The 27,941-nt window shown below is 45.4% G+C and overlaps 1 protein-coding gene across 1 annotated transcript in view; it reads right to left on the bottom strand.

Moving 5' to 3' along the window:
- Positions 1-27,941, bottom strand: part of mlxipl (MLX interacting protein like) — a 253,703-nt gene that overhangs the window by 72,062 nt on the left and 153,700 nt on the right. Inside the window, exon 8 of the mRNA XM_072589170.1 lies at positions 1,352-1,497. Coding sequence (XP_072445271.1) covers positions 1,352-1,497 — 146 coding nt within the window. The remainder of the gene's footprint in view (positions 1-1,351; positions 1,498-27,941) is intronic.

Below are 27,941 nucleotides of genomic sequence, written 5' to 3'. Positions count from 1 at the left end.
CTGAACATTTCAACTCCCCCTCCCACTCTGCCGGGGACATAGAGGTCCTGGGCCTCCCCATCGGCATTTCTTCACCACCTGACGCCTGGAGGAAGAACGCCTTATCTTCCGCCTCGGGACCCTTCAACCCCAGGGCATCAATGTGGACTTCACCAGTTTCCTCATTTCCCCTCCCACCACCTTACCCCAGTTCCAACCTTCCAGCTCAGCACCATCCTCATGACCTGTCCCACCTGTCAATCTTCCTTCCCACCTAACCGCTCCACCCTCCTCTCCGACCTATCACCTTTACCCCCACCTCCATCCACTTGTTGCACTTATAGCTACCTTCTTCCCAGCCCAACCCTCCTCCTATTAATCTGTCTACCCTGAGACTCCCAGCATCATTCCTGATGAAGGGTTCTGGCCTGAAATGTCAACTTTCTTGCTCCTCGGATGCTGCTTGACCTGCTGTGCTTTTCCAGCAACACAATCTCATCTCTTGTTCTGAACAGACAGAAGCCCAGGAGGACAACCCAGCAGACAGGACGAGAGATCAGCCAGGAAGTGGGATCGGGATGCCAGCCCAGGAGATAGGGCTGGGAGATAACTCCAGGAGGCGGGTTTGGGATGCAGGGCTTCAAGACAGGCCTCTGGAGGTGAGATGTTGATGCCCATATTTGCCTTACAGCTCTGTGCTCTCCCCATGTTTTGTGGGTTCCTCCGTGTGCTCTGGTTTCCTCTCACAGTTCAACGATGTGCAAGTTAGATGGATTGGCCGTGTAAATTGCCCTGTGTAGTGTCAGGGATGCTCAGCCTAGTGGGTCCACCATAGTAAATGTGGGATTATGGGATGCTTTTCAGAGGGTCAGTGCAGACTCAATGGGCCAAATGGCTTCTTTCTGTATTGTTAGGATTCTATTATTAATAACATATCCACTAGTGATATGCACAATATACAGCATGATTCACAGTTCAGATTGATTGTACAGAAATAATAACATACAAGTTACTGTCACGGAGCAGGTGCAGATGATACAAGACACACGAGCATCACATACCATCATCACGAGGGAATAAAGTAATGTTACACAGAAATGTTTAGAGATTCTGCATTATAAGCCTTAATGTTTCATTTTTAATCTGTCAGTGTGATAAAACTGAGAAATAAAGCAAAATGAATGATGAATTTGGCATCTTTAACACAACGGTGAACAGTTCAGAAAGATGTTGTTTGAGCCATATATGTGTGTTATGTGTTGTTAGTACAGGGTGGAAAAAATTGAATGTTCATTAACTCGGCAGTAAAACATGAAGAATATTGCTTCAAAATGGAAGTCAGAAACATCAAGATATATTTAACAGAGCTGACCTGTGGATGCTGATTGCCATGCAGCATATTTTCTGCTGGGACAGTGTAGGTTACTGCTCCAAAGGGGTTAGTGGACAAGTTCGAAAGGTGACTGTGCTCTGGAAAGGAATTGGCTGAGTGTGGATGATGGGGACCAGTGAACAAACCTGAGGAAGAAGATGCACAGTTTAGGTCACAAAGCTACCCATAACAACGGTTGAGAACTATTTATTTCTCTGTGACGAGGATCTATAATTCATTCAACAAACGTTTTTCCAAACTTCTGACACAATGTTGAGGACTTTAGTTAAGTCCCTTGTAGTCAGGCACTGACTCTCTCAGCTGTTCTTGCATCTCAACATCTTCACTTTGTATTCTCTTCAAGCATAGTCATTTTCTCCTGTTGTTACCTGATCAGAGCTGGATCTGGAGTACAATGCTGCCTGATTTATAATCTATTGAAAAAAAATCCAGTTCTTCAGACACTAAAAATCCTGCTGGACATTCCAGTATTTTCGATTTTGACTCCAGGTTTCTAACCTGTGTGCACTTGTTTAGTTTACGTACCCAATGTTTTCTGCACATTTTCACTGCCGTGTTCTGGGGAGTTTGCTACTATTGGAGAGTGGAGGATTGGAGACTGACCAGGAGAACACTGTAGTTATCTAATTGAGAGGTAACAATAATGTAGATGAGTATATCAGCTGGAAATGAGTTGAACACAAGCAGGCAAAATTATGAAAAGAAGGAAGTCCCAAACAGATCAATTAGCAGCCAAAATATTAACAATCTCCACTGAGTGTTCACATCAGGTGTAGCCTCAGGCACTCTTATTGATACTAATATAATGCTTTGAATGGTTTAAGGCAATAAGTTGGAGGTAAATGATACCAACTTGACCTGATTTTCACCCATAAGCGCTAGGAGATTACCACCTTCAACCAGAGGGAATCTAATTATTTCCACTGGTGTTCAAAGGCACTACTATTACTGAATCGCTCACTATTAACAATCTGGGGTGTTGCAATTGACAAGAAACTGACCTAGACCAATCATATAAATATTAAGCTATAGGAGCAGGTCAGATGCTTCAAATTCTGTGATGTGTAACTCAGCACCTGCCTCCCCAAAGGCTGCCTACTAGAGACAACGCATGTTTCACGAGTGTGGCGCAAAACTTTCGACTTATCTGGATGAGCGCAGTTCCAACAAGAAGTTCAAATCATCCAAGGTGAAGCAACCTGCTTAATCATCACTACTTTACCACTTTAAATATTCACTCCCTTGACCAATGCACAATGGCAGCTAAAATCTAAATCTAAATCTAAAACCCAAACCTGTATACCATCTTCAAAATGGAATGCAGCAACTCAACAAAGTTTCTTTGACAGCACTTTCCAAACCCACAACCTTCCTCCCAACCACAAATCGGCCAGACTGGGGACAGGAACACTATTCCTTTCCTGTTGCTGTTAAGAATCCTAAAACTCTTGCCCTACTCCAACTGGACTAGAATTGTGATTGGCCAGTAACAACCACATCCCTTGAATGGATTAAAAGTAAGTTATGCGGACAAACTGTTAGAAACTAGGTTTATTTTCCTTGGAGAAAGTGAGGACTCCAGATGCTGGAGATCAGAGTCGAGAGTGTGGCACTGGGAAACGACAGCAGGTCAGGCAGCATCCGAGGAGCAGGAGAATCAACGTTTTGGGCAGAAGCCCTTCTTCAGGAATGCTGCCTGACCAGCTGTGATTTTTTTCAGCATTGCATCCTTGGACTTTGTTTTCCTTGAAGCAGAGAAGTTAAGAAGAAATTTATTGGTGCTGTGTCTTTTGAAAGGGTTCTTTAAATTAATGAAAGGATCTTGATAATCTGAGCAAGAAGGACCCGTTTCCAATAGTAGAAGGGTCAAGAACTAGAGAATACAGATTTCAGACAAATGACAAAAGAGTTAGTGAAATGATGAGAGAGGTTTTGAAGCTGAGTTTTATAATCTGAACTGAGAGATTTAGAGAAGGAGATTCACTAATAACTTTCAGAAGAAAATTGAAGGTTGAAGAATCCCAGGGCTGTGGGAAAGAGCAGGGGTGTGGGATGAAATGGACAGTGTTACAAATATGTTTTAGAGTCAATTATTTTTAAATGATTTAAGTTTGGAAGGATTGTAGAAAAATGATTTATTTCAAATTTTGTAGTTTCTGTAAACGAGGCCATGTGGAAGTTGGAGATTTTTTGTTCACCAGCCTTCCTAGAAATACATAATTGGTGATAACTGCTTGTTCTGGTGAAGGTGTTTAAACAGTGACTGGATGGAGAACGCTTTAGTGTCAGGAATTATCTGGGGAATAAGAAATCAGTGAGAAAAGACTGCTAAGGTAATCTCTCCTATCGCTTGGAGGCTTGGTGGCACAGTTTTTTCAAAAGCATTGAATTTTGTGATGTTTGATGTGTTACACAAAAATATATAAACTAGGAGCAGGAGAAGGCAATTCAGCTTCTCGACTCTGCTCCCTCAGATAATACCATCATGGCTGATCTCATCTTGCCTCAACTCCACTTTCTTGCCTGCTCCCCATGACCCTTTAACCCATTACTAGAATAGAATAGTCTCTATTGTCACATATATTCAGTCAAATTACAGCGCCGACTTACATACAAAAGTACCCAGGCACAACTTCTTTAGTTACAAGATCTTAGACAATAGGGAAATAAAATGTCCAGCATTGCAGAAGTAAAAGTTCAGTACAACAGACCACACCGGCATCTAGCTTCCAGTCTATATCAAGGCCCTGATTCCACATCATGTTGGGAAGCCAGTGCAGGAGGCCAGGATGCCACGTCGGGAGGCCACTGCGCTAGGCGAGGAGATTGCCACACCAGGAAGCCATGCCAGGAGGCTGGGAAGTCACCTCATCACACTAGGAGGCCGCTGCACCAGACCTGGAGGATACCACTCCAGGCAGGGAGGCTGCTACAGGAGACCGCTCTGCCACACCAGAAGTCATTATCAGAGGACATGAGTTGTTAGTGGAGGCCGGGAATTATCCTGAGGCTGGGAATCGTCCGGGAGGCCTGAGGATGGGAATCGTCGCCATGAATTGTTGCCAGGAATTATTGCTTGTCAAAGGCGGGGAGTAGTTGGCGGAGGCCTGGAATTGTCACTGGAGGCCAGGAATCATCGCCTGCTGAAGGGAATAATCTGCAGAAGCCAGGAATCATCTCTGGAGGCTGGGAATTGTGGCGAGAGACTGGGAATCACACCCACCAGAGGCCAGGAATCATTGCTGAAGCCAGGAATCATCACCTGCTGGAGACTGGAAATATTCATTGGAGGCTGGGAATCGTCAGAGGCCATGAGAGAAGAAAATAAAACAGCACTAAGAGGAAGAAAAAGAAGAAAAGGAGAAGAACAGGCAGAGTGGAAGAACTCTCCTCCTCCGCCGCCATCTTGCTCTGTTTTGTCCATTAACTTACTCAATGTCGGGGCATCCACCTCATTCATAGATTTACCACTCTTTGAGAGAAGTAATTTCTCTCATCTCTGTTTTAAATCTGTTACTATTTACCCTAAATCTATAAGTTCTCATTCTAGATTGCCTTGTATGAAGAGTCACCCTGTCTACATCTACTTTGTCAATTCTCTTTAGAATCTAAACTCATTCATCTTCAGACAGTATCGGCCTAAACTTCTCAATCTCTCTTCATAACCTCTCATCTCTGGAATGAATCCAGTGAACCTCAATTGAACTTCCCCAGTACAAATAAAATTCGCCAGGGAGCCAAAAATTGTTATCAAGTCACTTCATATTTCATTTTCCTAAAATTAATTCAAGTTTGTGGAAATACCCAGAGTGGTTTCCTTAAAAACACCGTGGATATTGAACTTTTTTTTAAAGCAGGATTTCCTCGAAATCACATGACTGGTGAGAACTGCTTATTCTGTGAAAGACCTTGCTAGGGTTGTGAGCGGATGGAGAATACTTTGGTATCTCTAATCACTTGGGGAACACGACGCCTGTGACTGGGTGCTATCCATCTGATCTCTCCTATTTCAGTGCTGCATCTACTAAGACTCCCAGAAATAATCATTTATGATTAGCTCCGTGATAATCCCTGTATGGGGCATTGCTAATCAATCTTCTCGTGGAGCTCATTGAGTGCATGTTCCCTTGGTTACAGGCAAGGGCCTGCCCAACTGGAACTCATCACCTGAGCCATGTGCTTCAGTGATAGTGTCCCTACTCTTGGACCGGGAGGCCCACATTCAAGTCCCACCTGCTTCAGAGATGTGTATTAATATCTCTGAACAGGTTGGTTAGAAAGATAGGTTAAAAAAAACGTTATTAAAAAAGAAAGCAGATACATTGTTGCCCTTCCACAGATACGTTCGAGTCTGGGTATTGTTGGAGAGGAAACACATGAATCCACATCAATGATTTTGATGCTGTTAGAGAGAGGTAGGCACCACAGGGGATAAAGTGCTTTATTTTTCCCTTTTGATTTTCACTCTCTCTAACCATTGAGGGATGGTTTTGATGGTTTACATTGCCCATAACAGGCTGCCCTTGTAAATATCCAATTGGCTGCACGGGGAATTTACTGTCTTTGTAAATACCCAATTGGCTGCACTGGAAATTTACTGGCCTTGTAAATGTCCAATCGGCTGCATTGGTGATTTAGCTGGCCGTGTAAATATCCGACTGACTGCACTGGTGATTTACTGTTCTGGCTGTAATGGCTGCACTCACAATTTGCTGGCATTGGTTGATAGTTAAAAACAAAAAAATTTTGCCGGTGACTTGGTGTGGGGAAAGCCATTTGGTTGAGTGTAAGAACACTTCCAGATATAAAATAAAGCAGGCCCCAGCATGGGTCTGCAGAACTCTCTACTCTGGGCTGGGACTAGCCTGTGTAAACCACAAGGTAATGGCTCTATTTTGGTGTTCAACAACACCAACAATGTTCCTTTCCAGTTAGGCTTTCTGAGCTACAGGTTCCTTGACTACATAAGCGAAAAAATGCAACACAATGACAGACTTCAAAACATTCTATGCTTTAGCCTTTTTGCCTCAAAGAATAACCCAAAGGGCCAGCAAATTTCCACTTAAAGTGAACCTCTGCGGAGAGAACTTGATTTTCGTTCCCTTCACCTGCTTCTGTGAGCATATATATGTGTGTTTTGGATTTAGAGGGATAAACATTTATAATTCCATTTTTGGTGTATGTTAACCAATTACTGCAACCTCTTCAAATTTTTTTCAAATATTCTCTTTCAAAGAACTAGCAGTGAAGTGATGGGCAAAAGTGCCTCTTTAAGTGTTGCAGGATTCTGTGACACCAGAATGAAGGGTTAGCAAGTTTTGAGAAGATTTGCAGCTCAGGTTGAGGTTCTGGATGTCGGTTTGCTCACTGAGCTGGAAGGCTCATTTTCAGACTTTTGTCATTATACTGGGTAACATCTTCAGTGAGCCTCTGAATGAACTCTTGTGGTGTAGCCCTCTTTCTATTTATATGGTTGGGTTTTCTTGGGTTGATTACGTCATTTCTGGTGGTGACATCATTTCCTATGGTGATGTCATTTCCTATTTTTTTCTCAGGAGGTGGTAAATGCGATCTAAGTCAATGTGTTTGTTACAGAGTTCCGGTTGGAATGCCATGCTTATTCTCGTGCGTGCCTCTGTTTGGCTTGTCCTAGGATGGATGTATTGTCCCAGTCGAAGTGGTGTCCTTCCTCATGTGTATGTAAGGATACTAGTGAGACTGGGTCATGTCATTTTGTGGCTAGTTGATGGTCATGTATCCTGGTGGCTAGTCTGTCTGCTTATCCGATGTAGTGTTTGTAACAGTTCTTGCAAGGTATTTGTAGATTACATCAGTTTTGCTTGCTGTCTGTATAGGATCTTTCAAGTTCATTAGCTGCTGTTTTAGCGTGTTGGTGTGGGTTTGTGGGCCACCATGACACCAAGGGGTTTGAGGAGTCTGGCAGTCATTTCCGAGATGTCTTTGATGTTGGGGAGAGTGGTTAGGGTTTCTGGACGTGTTTTGTCTGCTTGTTTGAAGGGTATGTAGATTAGTCTGATCTTAGAGTAGGATAGAAGGTCAGCACAACATTGAGAGCCAAAGGGCCTGTACTGTTCTATGGCAGACCAGTGACTTACAATTTCTACAGAAAGAAAATTTTCATCCCAAAAATAACACCTAATAAACAGGAACAAACCCAGAAACTGCTGGAAAATCTCAGCAGTCAGAGAGCATCTGTGGAAAGAAATCAGAGAGTTAACTATTCAGCTCTAATGACCCTTCCTCAGAAGTGATGGTAGCTAGGAAAAAGTTGTTTTTTATGCAGAAGATGGATAGGTTGGAGGGGTATGGGGGGGTGGGGGGGTTCGAGGTGGTTGGAGGGGAGTGAAGGCTGTAAGAGCTAAACAATAGGTGGAGATGGAGTCCAAAGAGAGAGAAGAACAGTTAGACACACAAAGGAGTGGATAAAGATCAGTCCAGGAGAATGAATAGCTGCTAAAGGGGTTGTGTGTAATAGGAGACCATCTGATAAGAAGGCCTAGCGTTTGCGTGTGTGTCTGTGTGAGTGTGTGTGCGTGAGTGTGCGTGTGCGTGCATGTGCGCACATGTGTAGGGATTGGGATAAGGACATGGAGAAGGTATCTCAAGCCCTAAAATTGTTGAACTCAATATTGAATGCAGAAGGCTGTAGAGTTTCCAAGCCAAAAATGAGCTATTGTTCTTCCAGTTTGTGCTGAGCTTTGCTGGAGCACTACAGCAAGCCTGAGCCAGGGACATTGCCAGGGGCCAGCGCGCTATGTTAAAGTGGCAGGCAACCAGAAGCTCAGGGGTTTTTTTTGTGGACAGAATGTAGGTGTTCTGCAAAGCAGTCACCCAGTCTATGCTGGAAGAGACCGCATTGAGCAGCAAATACAGTCGAGTAGCATTTGTGAAGTACTGGTGTTTGTGCCCTTGGATGCGGAGGAGGGAGCAAGTAAACAGGCAAGTAATACAGAGGTTGCAGGGGAAGGTGCTGTGGGACTGGGGTTGAAGGGTGGGGGTGGTGTTGGGAGTGAAGGAGGATAGACCAGGGTGTCCCAGAGGCAACAGTCCTTGCGGAAGACTGACAAGAGAGGAGAGGGGAATATGTATTGGGTGGTGGCATCTTGATGGTGGTGGTGGAAGTGGATGTGGATGCTGGTGGGACGGTAGGTAAAGTCAAGGGGAGCCCTATCATTGTTGTTGGTGGAAAGAGAGGGGGTGGGGGCTGAGGTGCAAGAGATGGGTCGAACTCAGTTGAGGGCCCTGTCAACTGTACTGCTGAGGAATCTTTAGTTGAGAAAGAATGATTAGATTAGATAACTTAGATTAGATTACTTACAGTGGGGAAACAGGCCCTTCAGCCCAACAAGTCCACACCAACCCACCCAGACCCATTCCCCTATATTTACCCCTTCACCTAACACTACGGGCAATTTAGCATGGCCAATTCACCTGACCTGCACATCTTTTGGACTGTGGGAGGAAACCGGAGCACCCGGAGGAAACCCACGCAGACACAGGGAGAATGTGGAAAACTCCACACAGACAGTTGCCTGAGCCAGGAATTGAACCCAGGTCTCTGGCGCTGTGAGGCAGCAGTGCTAACCACTGTGCCGCCCCAAAGGTGGACATTTCAGAGGCCTCCTTGTCAAAGTTGGCATCCTCAGAACAGATATGATGGAAACGGAGCAAGTGAGAGAATGGAAGAGTCTTCACAGGAAGCAGGGTGTGAGGAGGTTTAGTTAAGATAACTGTGGGAGTCAGTGGATTTACAGAGGATATTGGTGGCCAGCCTATCCCCAGAAGTGGAAACAGATGTCGGGCAAGGGAAGGGAACAGTCAGAGATGGATTAGGTGAAGGTGAGAGAGGGATTGGAATTGGAAGCAAAATTGACAAACCTTTCCGATTCTGGATGAGAGAAGGAAGCAGCACCAATGATATCCCCAAAAACGAGCAATGGGTGGGGTCAGAATAGGACTGGAATACGGAATGTTCCATGTAGCCTACAAAGAGACAGGCATAACTGGGGCCCATGCAGGTACCCATGGCAACCCCTCTGACCTGAAGAAAGTGAGAGGAGTTAAAAGAGAAGATTAGATTTTAGATTAGATTCTAATTTGTGGGCGGCACGGTGGCACAGTGGTTAGCACTGCTGCCTCACAGCGCCAGAGACCTGGGTTCAATTCCTGCCTCAGACGACTGACTGTGTGGAGTTTGCACGTTCTCCCCGTGTCTGCGTGGGTTTCCTCCGGGTGCTCTGGTTTCCTCCCACAGTCCAAAGATGTGCAGGTCAGGTGGATTGGCCATGCTAAATTGCCCGTAGTGTTAGGTAAGGGGTAGATGTAGGGGTATGGGTGGGTTGCGCTTCGGTGGGGCGGTGTGGACTTGTTGGGCCGAAGGGCCTGTGTCCACACTGTAAGTAATCTAATCTAATCTAGTCTTCTGTGTAGTGCACCATATTTGTGGAAAAATCCAAGGGACTGTGCTCCGTATTTAATTTCCGCCATCCTAACAAGCCCGGTGGGTTTTCAGACACCTCATTCTTCAGAATATTCTTCCATGCACAGTAGTAAGAATGTTAAATAATTTCTTCCCATGCCTGTCTAAAAATGATAAATTCAGTAGACCTGGGAGGGAGGAGGTCTACTTTAACTTCAGTCCTCAATACCCTCCCTACCTCTCTCGCCACAGCACTCCAATAAACATTGAGTCAGTGGCATGTCCAGAAGCAATGGGTAAGAGTACCTACACTCATTCTTGATGAAGGGCTTTTGCCCGCAACGTTGATTTTCCTGCTCCTCCGATGCTGCTTGACCTGCTGTGCTTTTCCAGCACCACTCTAATCAGAACTTCTAACTACATATCGTACGTCCTATTACAGATTGAGATCTTTCACGTGTTCTCCCATCTGTCCTCCCACATTTCAGATGAGATCTCCACTCCTACCTCTCACTCCCAGACCTCACATAACTGGTTAATATCCTGCCAGGCCCTCCCACCCAGTAGGCAATAGAGGGCACTAACCGAGAGTGTGCTTTTGGAACGTAGGGCTATCGGGCTTATAGGACTTAGTGATAAGCACAGTCTTCTTCTGGATGAACAAAGTACAAAGAAAATTTACAGCCCATGAACAGGCCCTTTGGCCCTCCAAGCCTGAGCCGATCCAAATCCACTGTCTAAACCTGTCGTCCAATTCCTAAGTATCAGTATCCCTCTGCTCCCCACCTACTCATGCATCTGACCAGACTCACCTTAAATTAATCTACCATTAATCTACTATCTCTGTTGGCAATGTGTTCCAGGCACCTACCACCCCACTGTGTAAAGTACTTGCTGCGTATATTCCCCCTTAAACTTTTCACCTCTCACCTTGAACGTGTGACCTCTCGTTATTGAAATCCCTAACCTGAAGAAAAACCAGAAAAGATCTCTGCCGGGCAGCCCATATTTGCGGCTCAATTGCTCGAAAGACATCATAAACTCCCCCTTGAGCAAGTCTCCTATAACTTGAACCCTGAGTCTATCATCCCTGGTGGGAACCCCAGCCTACAAACTATGGGAGTGAGTGGTGAAGTCTTGGATAAGCAACCCTCACTCTGACGCATCGCCTTCCATGTCTTGACAATTGGGTTCCGACAGTGGCCTATAACTGTCCTTATCTTATCCATGAACAACAGGTTAATAAGAGGGCACTTTGCCTGGGAGGCCTCGATATTCAGCCATATTGAGCCCGGATCGTTACCTGCCCAATTGCACATAAAGGACAGCAGGGAACTCAATTGATACCTCCTGATGTCTGGGAAATCAACTCCTCCCCCTCCTTGAGGCAACTGCAATTTAGTAAGTTTGATGAGGGGCCGCCCACTATGTCAGATGAAGGAACTAAACCAACCCATAAGTTTCTGCAATGTTAACCTGGGAAACATTATAGGGAGCATGTACATAGGATAAAGCAAACAAGGAAGGACATCCAACTTAATGTGGGCTATTTGGCCCAACCACAAAGTTGGAAAAGCCTCCCATCTCTAGAGATCCTGCCTAATATTGTCAAGCAGGTGAACAAAGTTAGTACGAAGTAACTGATTGAACCAGAAACCCGCCTGTGACCACTGAAAGGGGAACCTAGGGCTACTTTCAGCCTCTGGCACTTCCTTAGGATCCCCCAAGGGCATAACGTCCAACTTTGCAAAGTTGTTCTTATATCCTAAAATAGCCCCAAATGAATTAATACATTGTATCAGATGGGGTACGGAGGTCATTGGGTCTGAGAAAAACAGAAGGACATCACCCGTATACGGTGTAATCTTGTGTACCCTCGATCCCACTTCTGGAGCGGATATGTGGGTGTCCTGACGAATGGCCTTTGCCAGCAGCTCTATCACCAACATAAACAACAACAGTGAGAGGGGGCAGCCTTGATGACTAATCCTGCCAATCCTAAAGTTCCCAGACTTCACCCCATTGGCCAGAGCATGGCAATATAAAACCTCCACCCACCTAGCAAAGACCCCACCCAACCTAAACCGCTCTAAGACATAAAAGAGATACAGAGGTAAAATTTGCCCGAAACGTCGATTTCGAAGCTACTTGGATGCTGCCTGAACTGCTGTGCTCTTCCAGCACCACTAATCCAAAACAAAAAAAAATACAGCTATTCCACCCAGTCAAATGCTTTCTCTGCATCTAAGGAGATCACCAACCCCTGGATTGATCGTTGCTGACATGCTTGGATCATATTCAGCCCCTTATAAAGCCAGTCTGGTCCTCTTTGACAAAATAGGACAATACCTTCTCCAATCTCAGCACCAAAATCTTAGACAGAATCTTAAAATCTAAGTTTAATACAGCAAAGGGTGCGTATGAGGCACAATCCTCAGGAACCTTCCCTTTCTTAAGAATGAGGGAAATATTAGCTTCTCTCAAAGGTAGTGGTATTCATGTGACATTCATGCATATAGGAGTGATTGTACATCTCCAACATCAGTCCTGACAGAAATCCTATAAACTCTTTATAAAACTCACCCAGGAGACCATTAGGGCCAGGCACTTTCCCACTCTGAAGTTGCCTAACTGCCTCCTGTATTTCCTGAACTGTCAGGGGGGCATTGAGGAGAGAGGCCTGTTCCAAGGTTACCCCTAAGGAGGTCCAGGCTCTTACAAAAGGCTTCCATCTTGGCCCACCCATCCTCACAACCTTCAGACTGATACAATTCAGACTAAAAACTCTGAGAAGCCTCATTAATCCTTTTGGCATCGTATGTAAGAACCCCGACACTGTCTCTAACTGCAGTAATGGATTGGGGAGCATGCTTCTTCCTAGTCAGATACGCCAAATACTTCCCTGACCTATCGCCATACTTAAACAGCCTTTTTCTAGCAAAAGCAAGTTCTTTCTTTGCAGTTTGTGTAAGTATTGAATTCAAGGCAGCCTGAAGGGCCATGATTCACTGTAGCTTGGTCATCGAAGGCCTTGCAAAGTGTGCTGCTTCAGCGGCTTTCAGCTGCATCTCAAGTAGACACTACTGTTCCTTCTTCTGTCATTTCTGGCTAGCCAAATAGGAAATAGCTAATCCCCGAACGGTCTCCCATAGCATAGATGGACTACTAGTTGATAGTCAAAAACTCCTAAAATTCCTTTAAAAGGTATTCCACAAATTTAGAATCCTTGAGGAGAAAACGGTCTAGTTGCCAATGCCGTGAACCTAACCCCTCACTCTTGGCCTTAACCTCCAAATATACCGCCGCGTGACCAGAGATAGCTATATTCCCAATTTTACAAGCCATAATCAAATCCAGGCGAGTCGAGAGAGCTAGAAAAAGATTGATTCTCATGTGACACTTATGCAAGTTTGCAAAAAAGGTGAAGTCCCTATTAGTAAGATGAAGACATTTCCAAATGTCTGCCAGCCCCAACTCCTCACATAAGTCAGTCACCTGCTTGGCCTGTGAAGAAATAGTTGGGAGCCCACTAGGCATCATGTCCACTGTCGGATCCAAAGGAAATCCACCCCCCCCCCATAATAATGTGCCGTGTTCCAAAGGCACTCAGCAAAAATTTGAAGGGATGTGCCGGAGGACAGTAGACATTTAAAATGCCATATTCCTCCCCATATATCAGGGTCTAAGTATCACAAACCATCCCTGCTCATCTTTCACATGCTCTAATAATGTGAATGAAAGGTTTTTCTGAATAAGTACCGCCACTCCCCTACTTTTAGTAGTAAAGGATGAAAAGAATACCGGGTCATACCACCTCCCCCTACGTTGTAGCTTCAGGTGTTCCCCATCATCAAGATGGGTTCCCTGCAACAGAGCGACATCAACCCTTCCTCTCTTAAGGCTAGAAAGCACTTTTTTCCCTTTTAACAGGCGAATGACTTACCTGGATGTTCCAGGTGCATCATTTAACAAGACACTTAGCCATGTCCCCTTTCAGAGACCCTTGAACCCACGGGTGGGTGAAATCTGTTTGCAACGTGCCGACCACAAGTAAATGAAGACTCGGAGTTGTAAAATTGCGTTTACAAAACTACTCTAATATAACTAAATGGGAGACTCTTCCCCCACCCACTGCCCCCACTACCCATAGGGGGCACCCACCCTATCCATCCCCCTTTCACAGCTCCCTCAAGCTAGACTGTGCCCCAGCCTTAGGCAAAAATAAATAAGTAAACAAGGAGATGAACAAAAAAAAGACAAAGTCAGGGTAAGCACTCTGCCCATCCCTGGTTCCATGTCATCCCCAATTATGATTAAAAGAACAAAAAAAAGAGGAAAACAACAAAGGGCACCCATAAAATTTCCCATGAGAAAATCCCGTTACAAAAATATAACAGGAACAACATGTTCCAAGATTTCTTTAAAAAATTAGAGAGAGAGGGGAAAAAGGGAAAAGGGAAAACACAGGGAAAGAAGAAAAAGAGGACAAACGTTAACCATATTCTTCAGACCAATCCAACTATTTTAAAGTGTCCACAAAGTTCTTAGCTTTATCTGCCGAGTCATACGTATAAACTGAATCTTCATGGCTGAAATGAAGTATCGACGGGTACCTCAGAGTAGTGGATGCTCAGGTTCCTCAGCCTCTTTTTAACTTCATTCGAATTACAGCTGCTGAGAAATCTTGGAACCATGATTTTTAACCTCTTGTGCAGCAGTGGCTGTGGATCTTTCCCCAGTGATCTGGAGGCTTCTATCATTCTATGCTTGCCCCTGTATGTGAGGAAGTGCACTAGGAACAGGCAGGAACGCTGTAACCGACCCTGACTTGCACACCACCTCCCGATAGTCCCTTTCAATCTGCAGCTGGCTGGACTCAATTTGAAGGCCCAGGAACTGCTGCAACCAGCATTCAAAAACACAGCCCACCTTCTTCACCCTCTGGGATTGTTGAGGTCATTGACCTGGTCACATAAGGCCCGTACCTCCTGCTCCAGTACCTGGATCTGTCCGGACAAGGATTTGAGCGCTAGTTCTGAGGCCATGGCTCGACCTTCCACCTCCTCCATCCGCTCCCCGAGGCCTTGAAGCTCCCTTTCATGCTTTTGCATCATGGATGCGATGGGTTGGATCTGGGCACGGACCTCCTCAATCGCAGCCTCAACCTTTGCGGTAATTCCTGCGAGTCCGTTAAGTCCCTCGGGGGTTCGGGAGAGGCTGCTGTTGTGGTCTTTGGCATGCACGGTGCTGCAGCGGGGTGTCTTCCCTCCTGCTGTTTGCTCACTCCCTTTACCTTTGGCATCATTCCCACTCCCAAATATTAACAACTACACGTTCCCAAGACTTTAAATGAACAAGTCTTTCAGAGGAGTTAGCCAGAGATGACAAAAAACACCAGTATGCCTTGGCTGTGAGGCAGAACCGTCCACAGCAGTTTGACTGAAACGCCGCCATCTTGCTGAGTCCCGCTGTACTCTTTTACAGCAAAACAAAATTATTTTGAGTTGTGGGACTTTGAAATTATATATAAATCAATGAAATTACATTTTTCCTTCCTGTTAAAAACTGTTATTGGTCTCTCATTTGTTGTGTGGTTTTATCCCACATCCAAGAGTTCGGGTTCAAGACAAAATAATTAAGTCAACAGTTAAGTCAAGAACAGTCTTCAGGTTGTCATGAGGGCGGTTAAGGCTTTAGAAACAAAAGGATTGAGGATTGAGAAGGCCTGCTTTAAATAATAGACTGCTTAACTTGACTAAATATAGGAGCAAGCAAGAAGACTTGAACCATAGAATAACTACAGTGTGGAAACAGGCCCTTCAGCCCAACATGTCCACCCAGATCCATTCCCCTCTCCTATTAGCCTACTTTTACCCCTGACTAATGCACCTAACCTACATATCCTTAAGCCCCATAGGCAATTAACATGGCCAATTCATCTAACCTGCACATCTTTGGACTGTGGGAGGAAACCCACACAAACACAGGGAGAATGTGCAAATTCCACAGACAGGCACCCACGGCTGGAATCAAACCTAGGTCGCTAGCACTGTGAGGCAGCGGTGCTAACCACTGAGCTACTGTGCTACCCCAGATAGCATCTTTAAAATTACTCAATACCTGAAAGTGTTTTATAGTCAAGCCAAATACTTTCTGAAATACAATCATTGCAGAAAACAGTACATCCAATCTGTACTCAGCAAACTTTTACACACATGAATGTGATGCTGATATCGATTTCTTGTGAAATTGATTGATTGGCCAGGACACTAGATGTAACTCACCAACTCTTCTGGAAATAATAACTGTTTCACATCTGCTGAGATCTGAGCTTGATTTAATATCACTTCTGAAAGATAGCATCCCTCACAACAAAGCCCTCTCACTACGGTGTTGGAATGTCAACTTTGATTTTTGTGCTCAAGCCCAGGAAGAGGCCTCCTACTTCAGACAATTGTGTAGAAGATGATGTAATTTGATGAAAAGAAAGGGGAGCCATACCAACATTGGACCAAATCGTTTTCTGTGCTGTAATTTCTCTGTCATAATGTGATATATATATATATACGATGTACACAGCTCTGAAGAAGGGTCCCTGGACTTGAAACATTAATTCTGATTTCTTTCCACAGATGCTGCCACACCTGTTGAGATTTTCCAGCAATTTCTGTTTTTGTGTCGAATTTCCAGTATTTTGGTTTTGTTTATGTATAGTATATTGCCTGCTCTTTACAAAGTACTGTATGCTGTTATTAATTTAGTATACATACAGTATGAAATATGTATTCTGTGTGCTTGCACTGTAAATGCACGTATGTTCAGTGTACTATCTGACAAAACAATGGGTATTCCCAAACTCTAATTCCCAAAGTATTGAGAATTAAAATCCCTCAGAAATTCAGTGGTTCTCTTTGGTGCTAACTCTAATGTTGACCTTCAGATCCCCTCGCCTACACATTGCCTGTGGTTTCCCACTTCCTCTCCAAAGCCTTCCCTATTTAATCATGACTATAGTGAACTTTCCCTCTATCTTACCTGTTTGACCTCAATCTACCGACCAGATTTCTTTTTGGCATGCAAGAGGAACAGTCATTGGAGACCACAGACCTTAACAGAGTTATTTTGCTGCAGCAGAGGGGGAAACACTGTAGGAAGGCAAGATTTAATCAAAAGTACTGGCAAGGAGCTGTAGCTTAATTGAGGTCAAAGCGAATATGTTTGCACTGATTGGAGCGATAGCTAGCATAAAGGATGGGTGTTGGAGGCCCATCATCTCATTCCCAAGGCATCATTGTAACAGCTCCTCACAGTCAATATTATCTAATCGACCTGCTCAGAGATATTATCACACACTTCTGGAGTAGTTAGGACTTAAACCAGGTGTCCTGGTTCAGTGATAAATCTTTTCCTGCACAGAGTTCAACTCAAGTTCACCATTTGTGTTTCAAATTTACCCAGGATTACAAGTGTCTCCAGGAGATACAATGTTCTCCAGACTGCTGTTCCCACTGCATTCTGTGATCCAGGATCATCGCCACATACCAGCATACATGCACACTTGACTCCACTCAGCACCAACATCAACCTATCCTCTCTCAAAGCAGCATCAGTCCCCAGTTTCACTTCATCCTTCGCCCCATCCGTTGCCTCAACAAAAGACTTTTTCTCTTTCTTCCTGACGTCAAGGCGTGCACACTCCAGCATCGTACACACTCCAACATCTGTCCTGAGGACCATCCCTTAGCACCCAGCTGTTTCTAGCCCTCAGATGCCATCAGATGCACTCCCCCCAACCCCAGCTCTTGCCATCTTTTCACCATACTCCTGACCTTCCCTCGGAGGGTAAACGTACTGCCTTCAGCAAAAGATTCAGCTTCATATCCTCGTGCTCCCCTCCGGAATGAATTTCAGGCACCCCCCAATGTTGGACTGTTTTTCCGCTGCCTCACTTCCTGGGGCAGGAATCCTCCCCTCCTACCATTCCACTGATCTATTCACCTGCCTCCAGTATGTACTCTCCACTTGGACCCTTTCCCCTGGCCTCTTACCTGCTCTCTATCTCTTCACTGAAAACTGCTGACGTGATGTCAGCTGTCTCAACTTCTCTATGCCTTTCACCCACTCTAACCTGTCCCTTTCTGAAAGTGCCACACTTTGCTCTCTTTGGTCTAACCTTAACTTTGTTATCAAACCAGCTGACAAAGGTGGTGCTCTTGTAGTCTGGCACACCGATCTCCACCAAATCCTGAACCATGACCCCACATCTGAATATCAAGCCATTGTTACCAATGACTGTCACCAACTTCATTGCCATTGGAGATCCTCCCCACCTCCCACCACTGCTTCCACCTGTTAGTCTCCCAACCCCAGACAGCCCTGTTCTACCTACTTTCCAAAATCCACAGACCAGACTACCCAGTAGGCCCATCATACCCTGGCCATCTGAGTTCATTTCCTCCAACCTTGACTCCATCCCCTTTCCATCTGGCTAGAATCTTCCCACCTACATTCGCAATTCCCCTGATGCCCTCCATCATATTGACAATTTCCTATTCCCTGGCCTAACTGCTTCCTGTTCACCAGGGATGACCAATCCATCTATACCTCTACTCCCCACCAGGATGGTCTAAGAGCTCTTGGCTTCTTCCTCAACCAGAGGCCTGAACAATCCTCATCCATCACCACTCTTCTCCACCTGGTTAAACTTGCTCTCTTACTGAATAAGTTCTCCTCTAATTCATCGCACTTCTGCCAAGTCAAAAGAGTGGCTAGGGGCATCCCTATGGGTTCTACTTATGCCTGCCTCTGTAATGCAGTGCGTGGAACAATCCTTGTTCCAGTCCTACACTGGACCCCTCCCACAACCCCTTATTTGGTATGTCAATGACTGTTTCAGTGCCACTTCATGCTCCTGCCAGGATCTGGAAAAGTTTGTTCATTTTGCCTCCAACTTCCACCTCTCTATAACTTTCATATTGCCCACTTTCAATGCTTCCCTCCCCCTCCTTGACCTCTCTGTCTCCATCTTGGGGAATAAACTGTCCACTGCTATCCACTACAAAGCCATCGACTCCCACAGCCACCGTCACACCCTACATTCTGCAAGGACTCCATCTCATTCTCCCAGTTCTTCTGCCTACATCACATCTGTTCAGTGCTGCTGGTATGGCTTGCTTCTTCCATGACCATGGTTTCCCACCCACTGTAGTTAATAGGGCCCTCAACCACATCGGACCTATTACCCATGCCTCTCCCCCGCTCCAACAGTGTGAACGGGTTCCCCTCGTCCTCACTTTTCATCCCACCAGCCTCCACATGCAAAGGATCATTCCCCACCATTTCAGACAACTCCAGCAGAACGCCACCACCGAACACATCATCCCCTCACTCCCCCATCAGCATTTCGCAGGGATCATTCTTTCCAGGACACCAAAGTCCTTTCTATGACTACTAACACCATGGCCCCTCCCCACGGCACCTTCGCATGTAACCGCAGGTGCAATACCTACCCCTTCACCTTCTCCCTGCTCACCATCCAAGGCTCAAAACAGTCTTTCCAAGTGAAGCAGCATTTCACCTGTACTTCCTCCAATCTTGTGTATTGTATTTGCTGCACCCAATGTTGCCTACTCTACATTGGAGAAAGTAAACACTTTGTGGAACACCTCCAGTCCGTGCACAACCATGACTCTGACCTTCCCGTAGCCAGTCATTTTAACACAGTGTCCTGCTCAGATGCCCACATGTCCATGCTCGGGCATGCTGCAGTGTTCCACTGAATCCCAACACAAACTGGAGGAACAACATCTCATCTTCACACTAGGCACTTTACAGCCTTCTGGACTGACTACTGAGTTCAACACCTTTTAACTTGTGAACCAAGTCCCATTTCTTCTCTTTCTTTTAGCTTTACCTGTTATATTCTCTTGTCATACCCTGTCTCCCCTTCCCCCCACCCCAGTGGGACTATTTGTACTTTCCAGTCTGGCAGGTAGACACAACATTGTTCTGCCATTCTCACATTCCATTCACTTAACCTGAAATATCAACACCTTTTCTTCACCAGCACCGTACACCCATTGCCCCCACACATCCTCCCAAACTATAGCATAAATGCTGTCCCCTCCACACTTCACTTCAGTTCTGATTAAGAGTCATCTAGACTCAAGGTGTTAGCTTGCTCTCTCTCCATGGATGCTGTCTGACCTCCTGTGATCTCTAGCATTTGTTGTTTTCACAAGTGTCCTTGTCTGCTCAAAGTAATGTCCTAGGCCCAACAATCTTCACCTGCTTCGTTAGTGATCTTCCCTCGATCATACGGTCAGACTCAAGGATAATCTTTGATAATTGCAATATATTTGGCTCCATTTATCATCATTAAACTAAATTTCTAACCAAAACGTGGCATGTAGTATTCTGACCACAGTTGTGTCAAGCAATGACTATTGCTGACAAAATAGACATCATCATCTCAATGCTCAACAGCATTACCATTGCTGAGTCCTCCAATGTCAACATTTAGTTGGTTATCACTGTTGAGAACTCTAACTGGATTGACTATGTAACTAAAATTGTAACAACAGCATATTAGAAACTAAGAATTCTGTGGCAAATAAATCCCTTCCAGAATCCCCAAAACCTGTCCACCATCTTTAAAGTACAAGCAGAAGTAGACCATTTGGCCCCTCAAGTTTGCTCCATTCAGTAACAGCTGATCGTGGCCTCAACTCTACTTTTCTGCCCAGTCCTTCATAACTTTTGACTCCCTTGTCAATCAAGAATCTGTCTAAGTTTTGAACATATGGACCCAGCCTTCTCTGCTCTGTGAGAGAGAATTTTGAACTCAGTCTTAAATAGGAGATCTCGATTTGTAAACTGTACTTTCTCTAGGCTTCTTTTCCTATCAGCATGCACCCTGTCAAGCCCACTCAAACGTTTAACAAAGTAATTTCTCTTCAAAGTTCCTATGAATTTGAGACAAATCTGCTCAAACCATCCCCCTAAGAGATTCGATTAGATTACTTGAGGAAACACGCCCTTTGGCGCAACAAGTCCACACTGACCCTAAGATTTCCCTAAGATACATCTGTTCATCTAGGCTACCAAATATCCTGCCACTCATTAAATACTCCCTCGTCTTGTTGTATATTCCAAAGTGCATCAGGAATTGCAGGAGGCCTAGTTCAGCTGGGGAAGTGGGCTGAGAAATGGCAAATGGAGTTTTATGGAGAGAAGTGTGAGCTCTGGCATTTTGGGAAGTCGAATCAAGCACGACCCTTGGGTAGCTGGGAAACTAACTTACCCAGTGAAGGGAAGGCAGACCAGAGAACATGGAACAGTACAGCACAGTACAGGACCTTCAGCTATCAATGTTGTGCTGACTTTATATCCTTCACTAAAATCAAACTAACCTACAGACCCTTCATTTTACTGGTCATCCATGTGCCTATCCAAGAGTCGCTTAAATGTTCCTAATGTATCTGACTCTACTACCACCTCTGACAGTGCATTCCACACACCCACCACTCTCTGTGTAAAGAACCTACCTCTGGCATCTCCCTTGAACCTTCCTCCAATCATTTTAAAATTATGTCCCCTCATATCAGCCATGGGAAAAAGTCTCTGGCTATCCACTTTACCTATGCCGCTCATCATCTTGTACACCTCTCATCCTTCTTCGCTCCAATGAGAAAAGCCTAGCTCCCTCAACCTTTCTTCATAAGACCTGCCCTCCAATCCAGGCAGCATCCTGGTAAATTTCCTCTGCATCCTCTCTAAAGCTTCCACATCCTTCCCATAATGAGACAAACAGAACAGAACACAACATTCCGAGTGTGGTCTAACCAGGGCTTCATAGAGCTGTAGCATAATCCTGCGGGAATTAAACTCAATCCCCCTGCTAATGAAAGCCAACACACCATATGCCTTCTTAACAACCCTGTCAACTTGGCTGGCAACTTTGAGGGATCTATGGATGTGGACCCCAAGATCCCTCTGTTCCTCCACACTGCCAAGAATCCTGCCTTTAATTCTTTAATCTGCATTCAAATTTGACCTTCCAAAACAAATCACTTTTCCAGGTTGAACTCTATCTGCCACTTTTCATCCCAGCTCTGCATCCTGTCAATGTCCCGTTGCAACCTACAACAGCCCTCCACACTATCCACCAATCTTCGTGTCATCACCAAACTTACTAACCCATCCTTCGACTTCCTCATCCAAGTCATTTATAAAAGTCACAAAGAGCAGAGGTCCCAAACAGATCCCCGTGGAACTCCACTGGTCACCGAGCTCCAGGCTGAATACTCTCAATCTACCACCACCCTCTGTCTTCTATGGGCCAGCTAATTCTGTATCCAGACTTCCCTGTATTCCATGCCTCCTTACTTTCTGAGTGAGCCTACCATGAGTAATCTTATCAAACACCTTGCAAAAATCCATATACATCACATCTACTGTTTTACCTAAATGTGTTTTGTCACATCCTCAAAGAAGTCAGTAAGGATTGTGAGGCATGACCTGCCCCTCACAAAGTCATGTTGACTATCTCTAATCAAAGTATGGTTTTCTAAATAATCATAAATTCTGTCTCTCGGAATCCTCTCCAATAATTTGCCCACCACTGACATAAGGTTGCATGGTCTATAATTCCCAAAGTTATCTCTATTCCCTTTCTTGAACAAGGGAGTAACATTTGCCACCCTCCAATCATCTGGTATTTCTCCAATGGATAGTGAGGATGCAAAGACCATCATCAAAGGCAGAGTAATCTCTTCCTTCACCTCCTGTAGCAACCTTGAGTATATTCTCCTCCTTCTTAACATAAACCTGTGAGACCATATCAACCTGTTTCACAATGGTCTCATAAGAGACAAGGTCCCTCCCACAAGTCCCTTCAATATCTCCTCTGACTCCAGGCACAAGTTCTCTCCACTATCCGTGATTGGCTCTACCCTTACTCTGGCGCCCACACCTCCCCCCTCACCTCCCTCAAAGGCCCCAATGGATCCTTCCATATCCGTCGCAAATTCACCTGCACTTCCACACACATCATTTACTGTATCCGCTGCACCCGATGTGGTCTCCTCTACATTGAGGAGACAGGCCGCCTACTTGCGGAACGTTTCAGGGATCACCTCTGGGACACCCGCACCAACCAACCCAACCGCCCCGTGGCTGAACACTTTAACTCCCCCTCCCACTCCGCCAAGGACATGCAGGTCCTTGGCCTCCACCATCGCCAGACCATGGCAACACAACGCCTGGAGGAAGAGAGCCTCATCTTCTGCCTAGGAACCCTCCAACCACATGGGATGAATGTAGATTTCTCCAGCTTCCTCATTTCCCCACCCCCCACCTTATCTCAGTCCCAACCCCCAGATTCAGCACCGCCCTCTTGACCTGCAATCTTCTTCCCGACCTCTCTGGTACTTCAGATCTGTGTTCACTGGGGAAGACACAAGCAATCTCCCAGAGGTAACAGTGGCTGAAGGACCTGCACTGAAGGGAATTTATATTTGCCAGGAATTGATGTTGGAGAGACTGTTAGGTCTGAAGGTTGATAAGTCCCCGGGGCCTGATGGTCTACATCCCAGGGTACTGAAGGAGGTGGCTCTAGAAATCATGGATGCGTTGGTGATTATTTTCCAGAGTTCAATAGATTCAGGATCAGTTTCTGCAGATTGGAGGGTGGTTAATGTTGTACCACTTTTTAAGAAAGGAGCGAGAGAGAAAGCAGGAAATTATAGACCAGTTAGTCTGACCTCAGTGATGGGAAAGATGCTGGAGTCAATTATAAAGGATGAAATTATGACACATGTGGATAGCAGTAACAGGATAGGTCAGAGTGAGCATGGATTTATGAAGAGGAAATCATGCTTGACTAATCTTCTGGAATTTTTTGAGGATATAACTCTGAAGATAGACAAGGGAGATCCAGTGGATGTAGTGTATCTGGACTTTCAGAAAGTCTTTGATAAAGTCCCACATAGGAGGTTAGTGAGCAAACTTAGGGCACATGTTATTGGGGGCAAAGTACTGACTTGGATTGAAAATTGGTTGGCTGACAGGAAACAAAGAGTAGTGATAAACAGCTGCCTTTCAGAATGGCAGGCGGTGACCAGTGGGGTACCGCAGGGATCAGTGCTGGGACCACAGCTTTTTACAATATATATTAATGATATAGAAGATGGTATTAATAGTAACATTAGCAAATTTGCTGATGATACAAAGCTGGGTGGCAGGGTGAAATGTGAGGAGGATGTTAGGAGATTACAGGGTGACCTGGACAGGTTAGGTGAGTGGACAGATGCATGGTAGATGCAGTTTAATGTGGATAAATGTGTGGTTATCCACTTTGGTGGCAAGAACAGGAAGGCAGATTACTACCTAAATGGAGTCAAGTTAGGTAAAGGGGCAGTACAAAGAGATCTGGGTGTTCTTGTACACCAGTCAATGAAGGTAAGCATGCAGGTACAGCAGGAAGTGAAGAAAGCCAGGCATTTTTTTTGTTGATTAGATTAGATTCCCTACAGTGTGGAAACAGGCCATTCGGCCCAACCAGTCCACACCGCCCTCCGAAGAGTAACCCACCCAGACCCATTTCCCTCTGACTAATGCACCTAACACAATGGGCAATTTAGCATAGCCAATTCACCTGGCCTGCACATCTGTGGACTGTGGGAGGAAACCAGAGCATCCAGAGGAAACCCACACAGTCACGGAGAGAATGTGCAAACTCCACACAGACAGTTGCCTGAGGCTGGAATCGAACCTGGGACCGTGGTGCTGTGAGGCAGCAGTGCTAACCACTGAGACACTGTGCCGCCCCACAGTCCTTGAAGTAGGAGGACGTCTGGGATGTCCTGGAGTGGAATTGCTCCTCCTGGGAGCAGATACAGCAGAGGCAGATGATCTGGGGTTTTGGGATTGTGTTTTTGCAGGAGGTGGGGTGGGAGGACATGTAATCAAGGTAGCTGTGGAAGTCAATGGGTTTGTAATAGATGTCAGTGCTGAGTCAGTTCCTGGAGATGGAGATGGAGATGGAGAGGTCCAGGAAGGGGAGGGAGGTGTCAAAGATGGTCCAGGTGAATTTGAGGTCAGTGTGGGTGAAGTGGATGAACTATTTGAGCTCCTCATGGGAGCAGGAAGCAGTGCTCATCAATGCAGCAGAGGAAAAGGTGGGGGATGGTGCCAGTGTAACTGCGGAAGACGGACTGTTCCACGTACCCTATGAAGAGGCAGGCATGGCTGGGGCCCATGCAAGTACCCATGGATACCCCTCTGGTTGTGGAAATGGAATGATTGAAAGGAAAGGTTGTTAAGGGTGAAGACCAGCATCCTCAGGCAGGTGAGTGTGTCAGCGGAGGTGCCTTGCTGAAGTCCATATGGACCATGCCTACCAATCTGCTGTCCTCTATCTTCTTGATCACTTCTTCAAAGAAAAAATCAAATTTGAGAGGCAGAGTTTCCCATGCACAAAGGCATGCTAATAGATTCTGTCTCTCAGAATCCCCCCCAATAACTTCCCCACCACTGACACAAGCTCAATGGTCTTCATTTCCCAGGCTTTCCCCTGCAGCCTTTCTGAAATAATGGCACAATGTTAGCTACCCTACAGTATACTGGAACCTCACCTCTGGCTATCATTGATACAAATATATGGGCCCCTCAATTTCTTCCCTAGCTTCCCATAATGCCCCTAGGATATACTTGATCAGGTCCCAGGGATTTATTTACCTTTATGCATTTTGAGACCTCGAAGCATCTCCTCTTCTGTAATGTGAATTCTTTTAAGAAATTACCATTCAGTCCTCCAAGTTCCCTAGCTTCCACACTAAAATACCAACGAGAAATATTTGTTTAGGTTCTCAACCACCTCCTGTGGCTTCACACATAGACAATCTCCTTGATCTTTAAGGGGTCCTATTCTCTCCCTAGTTACACTTTTGCTCTTAGCATCCCTGTAGAATCTCTTTGGGTTCTGCTTCACCTTATCCACCAAAGCTATCTCAAATCCTCTTTCTGCCCTCCTGATTTGCCTCTTAAGTGTACTCGTACACTCCCATACTCAAGAGATTCATTTGGTCCCAGTTGCCATGTGCCTCCTTTTTCTTGACCAGAGTTGACGTTTCAAGCATAAGCTCTTCATAAGCTCTTCATTCCTGATGAATAGCTTATGCTCGGCACATTCCTGATGATGAGCTTCTGCTCAAAACATCGATGTCATTCCTGATGAAAAACTTATCCTTAAACGTCAATTCTCCTGCTCCTCGGATGCTGCCTGACTTTTCCAGCACCACACACTTCGACTCTGACCTACAGCATCTACAGTCCTTACTTTCTCTAGAGCCTCAGTATCTCAATTCATCCAGTGTTTCCTACTGCCAGCCTTGCTCTTCACACTAACAAGAACATGCCAGCCCTGAACTTTCTTGTCTCATTTTGAAAGATTCCCACTTTCCAGATGCCCCTTTACCTGCAAACAGTCTCCCCACTCAACCTTTGAAAGACCGAGAGAGCAATAAAGCCAGACACACTTCCTGCAGACATAGTCACCAGGGACACATGACCGCTCCCTGATCTCTCACATCCGACAGGAGAACATACTACTCCACTGACTTTCATGTCTGCCCCTTTAACAACTAGAGGACTAGGGGGGAAAGAAAGGTCTTACCTGGCTGCTGCTCACCCACCTTGATTCACCGAGGCTTGGACTTAGACCTGACAGTACTTCAACCATAAAGTAGCCTGTCTCAAAAATGGCCACAACGATGGCCCGAGTGAGATACACTTTGTACTGGGGATTAAAGGGCATTTGGGCATGCTTGCCTTCGTTGCCCTTTGCACTGCAATGGTCCACTTCTTTATACCCTCACCAGCATAATCACAGCTTTCCTTTAGTGTGGTAACCAGAACTCGGGCCGTGGCCAAACCAAAGTTCTGTACAGCTCCGACATAACCCACTGACATAATCTATGTCAAGACTGATAAAATCAAGTGTCCCGTGTGCCTTTTAAACTACCCTGTTAACCTTGTCCCGTCACAATCAAGATTCGGTGGAAGAGCATCCAAAGATCTTTTTATTCCTTTGAGTTTCCGAGTGTACTGCCATTCAATAAGTATTCCCTTGTCTTGTTCCTTCTTCCAAAGTGCATCACGTCGCAATTACATCAGGATTAAATTCCATCTGACACTGATTTGTTCATCTGACCAATCATTGATATCCTCCTGTAAGGAAGGGTTTGGAGGGATATGGGCCGGGTGCTGGCAGGTGGGGCTAGATTGGGTTGGGATATAGGGCCGATCAGGGATAGCATAGGGAATTTGTGTATGGAGTCTGAGGAGGTAGGGGAAGCCCTAAATGAGTTTTTTGCTTCTGTCTTTATGAAAGAAATGAACTTTGTAGTGAATGAAACCTTTGAAGAGCAGGTGTGCATGCTGGAATGGATAGAGATAGAGGAAGCTGATGTGCAGAAAATTTTGTCAAACATTAAGATTGACAAGTTGCCAGGCCCAGACCAGATTTGTCCTCGGCTGCTTTGGGAAACGAGAAATGCAATTGCTTCGTCACTTGTGAAGATCTTTGCATCCTCGCTCTCCACTGGAGTCGTACCTGAGGACTGGAGTGAGGCAAATGTAATTCCTCTCTTCAAGAAAGGAAATAGGGAAATCCCCGGCAATTACAGACCAGTCAGTCTCACGTCTGTCGACTGCAAGGTGTTAGAAAGGATTCTGAGGGATAGGATTTATGACCATCTGGAAGAGCATGGCTTGATTAAATGCAGTCAACACGGCTTTGTGAGGGGCAGGTCATACCTCACAAACCTTATCAAGTTCTTTGAGGATGTGACTAGAAAAGTTGATGAGGGTCGAGCTGTGGATGTGGTGTATGTGGACTTCAGCAAGGCATTTGATAAGGTTCCCCATGGTAGGCTCATTCAGAAGGTCTGGAGGAATGGGATTCAGGGGACCTTAGCTGTCTGGATACAGAATTGGCTGGCTAACAGAAGACAGCGAGTGGTAGTAGAAGGAAAATATTCTGCCTGGAAGCCTGTGGTGAATGGTGTTCCACAGGGCTCTGTCCTTGGGCCTCTATTGTTTGTAAGTTTTATTAATGACTTGGATGAG

This window comes from Chiloscyllium punctatum, chromosome 19 (assembly GCF_047496795.1).
Source record: "Chiloscyllium punctatum isolate Juve2018m chromosome 19, sChiPun1.3, whole genome shotgun sequence".
NCBI lineage: Eukaryota > Metazoa > Chordata > Chondrichthyes > Orectolobiformes > Hemiscylliidae > Chiloscyllium > Chiloscyllium punctatum.
The sequence above is the reverse complement of the archived record's forward strand: the minus strand, read 5'-3'. Positions and strand labels throughout refer to the sequence as shown.